The sequence below is a fragment of the Tupaia chinensis genome, unplaced genomic scaffold (assembly GCF_000334495.1).
Source record: "Tupaia chinensis unplaced genomic scaffold, TupChi_1.0 Scaffold143906_1, whole genome shotgun sequence".
NCBI classification, from domain to species: Eukaryota; Metazoa; Chordata; class Mammalia; order Scandentia; family Tupaiidae; genus Tupaia; species Tupaia belangeri.
The window spans coordinates 1646195-1653239 of NW_006203757.1; the positions used below are offsets into that span (position 1 = coordinate 1646195).

General features: G+C 39.1%; 1 protein-coding gene and 1 pseudogene across 1 annotated transcript in view; one reads left to right on the forward strand and one right to left on the reverse strand.

Moving 5' to 3' along the window:
- DNAH12 (dynein axonemal heavy chain 12) overlaps positions 1–7045 on the reverse strand; it is a 209317-nt gene that overhangs the window by 158223 nt on the left and 44049 nt on the right. Inside the window, exons 19-20 of the mRNA XM_014582892.1 lie at positions 5733–5933; positions 133–327 (exon numbers count right to left, since the gene is read on the reverse strand). Coding sequence (XP_014438378.1) covers positions 133–327; positions 5733–5933 — 396 coding nt within the window. The remainder of the gene's footprint in view (positions 1–132; positions 328–5732; positions 5934–7045) is intronic.
- Positions 2242–2701, forward strand: LOC102477986 (eukaryotic translation initiation factor 5A-2 pseudogene; annotated as a pseudogene).

The window sequence follows — 7045 nt, forward strand, 5'->3', positions numbered from 1 at the left end:
TTTCTCTCTCCATTTTATTTCACTTATCTATTTATTTTAAGAGGAGGGAAGCAATGAGTATGTGTAGTGGAAGTAAGGGAATTAAATGTACATTTGATTCATCTCTGTAAGGAAGAAAACATACATTTTTACCTTTGGATCTTTTGCACAAAACTTCATGATATCCCTCCAATGTCTGTCTACTGTCTGAAACAGACGCCCTTCTTCTGGCATCTGCTGCATGATATCCTCAGAGCAAAAGATGGGCTCCAAGTACAGCCACTGAGCTTGCACTTTTAGCCATTCATCAATCGTTTCTTGTATTCGAATCAAACGGTCTTCCCAAGCCTTAATAAAAAACATACTATATTAAATTACAATATTTTAAAAAGTTATAAATTTGGGACCAGCAGATGGTATAAAGGTTATGTCACTGGACTCCCACATGGCTGAATGCAGTTCAAGTCTTGGACCCAGTGGCTTGAAACTCATGCCAGATACATATGCGTCCATCCCCCTGGGGGGGGTGGATTTCTTGCTTTCTAGCTCTCTGTCTCTGTCTCTTGGGCAAGCACGTACACCCTGTAGCAAAAAACTCTCTAAAAAAAAAAAAAAAAAAGAAACAAAGAAAAAGAGAAAGAAAGAAAGAAAAACTCTAGGAGTTCTGAAGATTTCCTAAATCTTTTGGAAATGACAAAAAGGTCATATAGACCAATCCCCTAATCTCCAGTGAACTACCCTCAATCCCCAAATCATCCAACAATATATCCTGCTCTATACTTATGGTTTTGTCTCCCACCTCAGGAACATTTGACAATGTTTGAAGATATGTCAAGCTGTCATAACTGACAGGGAGAGGATCCCACTAATATCTAGTAGGCAGAAGCCAGAGATGCTACTAAGCATCCTGTAATATACAGGACAGCCCCATCACAAAGAATTATTCAGCCCAAAATATCAACTGTTTCAGGTTGAGAAATCCTGTTCTATATCAATATAACTTGAAAAAAAAAGAAATAAAATGAAAAATTAAAATAAACTTCTGTTTCTTCATAGGTCTCCTAGAGTTGACAAGATATTTCATTAGCTAAAGACCATTCATATAATCTCTCTCTCTCTTTGGTTAAGTAAATGACCTAAGGTCCCATGTATCAAGAGATGACACTTCATATCTTTATTTTTTCAAAAGCACTAAGAAAGTTTTTAGATTTTTTTTTTCTAAATTCTCCTTGTTAGAAAGTAAGATATTTCTATAGAAAACAGTATCTTATCAGGAAAGGCTAGGCTAGCCTGATACATGGGGAAATGTCCAATGTTATATCCTCTTATAAGAACAACATTCTTTGTTTTCTCCAAATAATGACAGCCAAAATCTTCTATAATACACTGTTTAGGCTTGAATTAAACATTTCACATAGAAACATATACCAAAACATTATGATGTATCATATACATGTATAGATGTAGGTACATACACATACATGTACACACAAGTATCACTTGTCAGTTAAAAATAAATGGCTTGGGGTTACAGCAGTGTACTCCCACATGACCAACCATGGGGTTCAAGTCCCAGACCCAGCAGCTTGAGAAATATTCTGAGTACATGTACGTACCCAAAATCATGAAAGGAAGGAGAAATGAAGAAGGTATTGCAGCATGACCATTCTCCATGGGGAGGTATTTTCTCACTTTCCCTCTCTCTCCTTTCTTTCTTTCCTGTGAGTGCACACCCAGTCTGACAAAAATTTTAAAAATAATAACAAAAGAGGGACCGGCAGTTGGCATAATGGCTATGTCGCTGGATTCCCCTTTAGTGGACCACGGTTCGAGTCCCGGACCCGGTAGCTTAAACTCTCGCTGGGTGTGTGTGCATGCGTGCCGGAGATACCAAGAAGAAAATTGAGGAGAAGGGGTTGTGGCGTGGTCATCCCCCCGAGGGTGATTTCTCACTTTCTGTCTCTCTGGCAAGCGCACAAGCTCTATAGCAAAAATACTCTAAAATAATAATAATAACAAAATTAAAATGTAATGTGAAAGATAAAATAAAAATTATAGCTGTAAAAAATAAAAAATAAACTGGGGCAGGGAGGCCAGGGTGTGGCAAGTGAGGCAGCCCTACCATGTCTCTTGGAACTGCCGTGACTGCCTGCCACTGCCAGTGTCGCCACAGCTGTAGGGGACCAGCATGGTACGTAGGCTGAAGGCGCTCTGTGGATGCTGAAAGTCCTTTCTAAAAAACTACCATCTCCCCAGCCCACCATGGCAGACGAAATTGATTTCACTATGGGAGATGCTGGGGCTTCCAGCACGTATCCTATGCAATGCTCCCTGAGCAAAAAGCGGCTTTGTGGTGCTGAAAGGATGATGGTACATAATAGTGGAGAAGTTAACTTCCACAACTGGAAAGCATGGCCATGCCAAGGTCCCCCTTGTTGGGATTGATATTTTCACTGGCAAAAAGTATGAAGATATTTGCCCTTCTACTCACAACATGGATGTTCCAAATATTAAGAGAAGTGATTATCAGCTGATATGCATTCAGGATGGTTCCCTTTCTCTGCTGACAGAAACTGGTGAAGCTCGTGAGGATCTTAAGCTACCAGAGGGTGAACTGGACAAAGAAATTGAAGGAAAATACAATGCAGGTGAAGATATACAGGTGTCTGTCATGTGTGCAATGAGTGAAGAATATGCTATAGCCATAAAGCCCTGCAAATAAGTAGGACCATCAGGGATGATTAAACTGTTAGGTCGGGATCAACTGCAGACCTAAAGTTCGATTCTAAGTTGCCACCAAAGCTACGGCCTTCATAAGCAACCTCATTTCCTTTTTCTTTTCTTTTCTTTTTTTTTTTTTAATTCTTTTTAAAATGTGCTGGGTTAGTTTTGCAGACAATTGGTAATTTTTAAAAAAAATCAAGATGTGTGGGACCAGCAATTAGCGTAATGACTATGTCACTGGACTCCCACGTGGTTGACCGCGGTTTGAGTCCCGGACCCGGTGGCTTAAATTCATGCAGGGCACATGTGCGTGCGTGCCCAAGATCCCGAGAGGAGAATAGAGGAGAAGGCATTGCGGTGTGGCCATGCCCCCTGGGGGGTGATTTCTCACTTTCTGTCTCTCTGTCTCTCTCTGTTTTTCTGGCGAGCGCACATGCCCTATAACAAAAATCTCTCTCAAAAAAAAAAAAATCAAGATGTGTAATTTTTTTTTAATTTTGTAAATGCCTTTCCTACAACATTCCTGTGATTTTTGGTATGTGAGTCCACAAAACAGACAAGATAGCTTCAGCAAACGTGATTTATAGGAGCAAATCATTCCTGAATCTTAGTTAATGATAAATAAACCAGGGTTTAACAAACAATGTAGCATCTAGTGGTATTAAAGTACCACATTTAAGCTGAATTGCTCTACATTAATTTCAGACTTAATATCATAGAGCACGGAGCTTATGGGTTGGAATTTCTCAATTTCAGCCTGTGCATGGCAAACACAATCCAGAAAATATCAGCTATTCTGGTGGCCATGTGAAACCACATGTATTACCTCAGTCATTTCTAGTCTCTGTCAAATTGTTGGCAGACTTCATATCATATAACCTTACATGGCTGTTTTAGTACCTGCTCATGGCTGACAGTGAGGCATTGAACTGTTGAATGAACATGAGCAAGTCAAATTATGAAGAAGTCAAATTATAAAATTATGAAAAGGTATCATTTTATGTGAGGCCTTTGTAACCAGCATAAAAATAGAAAGTTGCTTTTTAGTTTTGTTTTTGCTTTTAACTTTTACTCTTCCTGCCCCATGCCAGCATGGGAAAGAATAACTTTCTCTACAGGATACTATGAAGTACTTTTTTTTACAAGTATTTGAATAAACATTGGTATTTATCAGTAATCACTCCTTTCTAGCCATTTGTAAGTAGATTTTTTTTGACATTTCAGTATTTATTAGATAAAAACTGGAAATTATTACTTAAATTTATTTGGAATGTTTGTCAAATTTATGTACAATTTTCTAAAGTGAAATGAAAGTGAAATAATGAAATGTTAAAAAAAATAAAAATAAAAAAAATAAAAGACTGCCAGTCCAGCCCTATAGCCTAATAGTTATGGTAGCAAGATCACGCGTGGCCAACTGCAGTTTGCATTACGGCCCTGGCAGCTTGAAAATATGCTGGGTGCATGTCCAACATCCTGACATGGAGGAATGAAAAAGAAAGTACAGTATGATCACACGCCACTGGGGGGTGTTTTCTGAACCACCCCTCCCATCTTTCTCTGACAAGTACATGTGCCCTCTAACAATTGAAAAACAAAGCAAAACAAAACAAAAACAGACTGTCTTGGTTTGAATTTTAGCTTTGTAATTTATTATCTGGGTGAATTTGGACAAATTATACTCTTATGCCTTGGTTTTCTCATCTTCGAATATAGATAATAACAGTGCCTATCTTGAAGATCTTCTGGGGGTATTAAATAAATTAACAAATGCAAGGTCCCTAAAACAGTATCTGGCACTTAGATAGAAATCAATCAGTATCAGGTGAAAAAAATCTAGTTGTCTTTTGTTCACCTTGTATTATAATTCCAAGTTAGAATGTTAATACTACCTAGGAAGCCATTTGTTATAATAATTTATCTGCTGTCTATATTTCACATTAACTAAAAAGATATAGTCTTGGAATTGCAAATATCATTTGTTTTTCTCAAGTGCACAATAATTTATTAACTACTCCAAAGATTCTCAAGCTAGTTGCTCACAAATACAGGAGGTGTTTTAAAAGTTCATATAAAATATGTGTTATGAAACTATACATGAACCTCAACTCTTATTGCACCAAAATAAGCTCATACTTTAATTACATTTTTCAACAAAATTTGTGAAACCCCCTTGTAAAGTATGGTGTACAGAACTTTACAACAGGATAGTATAAATAATCCTGTTTTTTTCCCTCAAGTCTAGCATAGTCATTGCAGAAGATTTTAATAAAACAAAAAAAATTCTTTCAAAATTATTAATGTCTCAAATCTGTTCTATATATTTCTACATTGATTTCTTTAAGAGAGTTTTTTTGCTAAAGGGAGCATGCACTTGCCAGAGAGACAGAGACAGAAAGCAAGAAATCACTCCCCCGGGAAGATGGCCATGCCGCAATCCTTTTTCCTCCATTCTCCTCTTAGGATCTTGGACACATATGCACATGTGGCCAACATGAGTTTTAAGTAGCCAGGTCCGGGACTTGGGCCACGGTTGACTGTGTAGGAGTCCAGTGATGTAACCATTACACCATCTGCTGGTCCCTTTACATTGATTTTTAAATCTGGTCCTATCTTTCAGCAGGTAAATTATCAAGGTTATAGGTCTATTTGAATAAACATTTAAAAAGCCATGCAGGCCAGCTATTGTGGGGCAATGGCAACACTGCACTCAGTGATGTGGACGCCACATAGAAAAGTTCAAGGTTCCTGTCCCCAGGTCTCCTTGCGCACACTGGGCACTCACACATGTGCCTGTGATCCTGGTCAGGTGAGGCTAAGGGCTGGATAGCGGCCTGAAGACCACATCAAGAAGGGTGGCCTTTCTTCCTCTCTCTCCCCTTCTCTTACAGAAGAAATTAATTTTAAAAAGTAAACATATTAAAAATGAAAAGCCATCCAACAAACTGACTGATTTTCATGAAAGCATATATGTAATAAAACTGCAACTTTATAAATGGCCAAGAGGTTAACTACCATATTTAACATACCTTGATCTCTTTTTCAAATGGTTTGATGAATGGTGAGCCTCTCATTGTCTGTGTTTTTATAATTTGGTCATCGAGTATGGCCTGAATTTCATCCACTGAAGAAAGAATACAGACTCCAGTTTCACGATATAGACTTATATGAAAAGCAATATCATCCCAAGTTCCTATCATTGTATTCATGGCTCTCTCTAATGAAAATTCCTATAAGGGAAGAATAAACAAAAAATGGGAAGGTAAAGAAAGGATCTTATTTACTATATTAACTTTCCCCAGTGAGTTCAGTAAGCTTTGATACATTACATTATCATTTCCTTATGATAATCTGTGACTACAATATAAATTTTTTAGAAAGTTTTTTTTTTTTTTTAACAGGGACCAGCAGTTGGTGTAATGGCTATGTTGCTGAACTCACATGTAGTCGACCGTGGTTCAAGTCCCAGACCCAGTGGCTTAAACTCATGCTGGGCACATGTGTGTGCATGCCCAAGATCCTAAGAGGAGAATGGAGGAGAAGGGATTGCCATCCGGCATGGCCATCCCTGCTGGGGAGTAATTTCTTGCTTTCTGTCTCTCTGTCTCTCTCTGTCTTTCTGGCGAGCACACATGCCCTATGGCAAAAAAAAAAAACCAACTCTAAAAAAAAAAGAAAGTTTTTTTTAACAATTTTAAATGTCCTAAATAGAATGATTATGATTATGTAGTTTATATTGTTTTAAGATTTTTGCCAATAGGCATGTGTGCTGCTGGAGACACAGAAAGAGAAGGAAAGTGAGAATGCATGTTCCCCTCAAGCCCTAGGGAGATGGCCACACCATAATCCCTTCTTCTCCATTCTCCTCTCAAGATTTTAGGCACACATGCACATGTGCCTTGTGTGTTTTTCAAACCACCAGGTCCAGGACTCAAACCACAGAGGTGGCAATGTGGGTTCCAGTGCCTTAACTGCCATGCCACCTGCTGGCCCTGATTAGGTAGTTTTTTAAAAATTCACTTGCTCTGGGGACCAGTAGTTAGCGTAATGGCTATGTCACCGGACTCCCATGTAGTCGACCACGGTTCGTGTTCTGGACCCGGTGGCTTAAAACTCACGCCGGGGGGAGGCAGCAGTTAGCGTAATGGATATGTCGCTGGATTCCCACATAGTCGACCGCGGTTCGTGTCCCGGCACCGGTGGCTTAAAACTCACGCCGGGCGTGTGTGCATGCGTGCCCAAGATCCCAAGAGAAGAATGGAGGAGAAGGGATTTCGGCCATCCCCCCTGGGGGGTGATTTCTCGCTTTCTGTCTCTCTGTCTCTCTCTGTCTGTCTGGCGA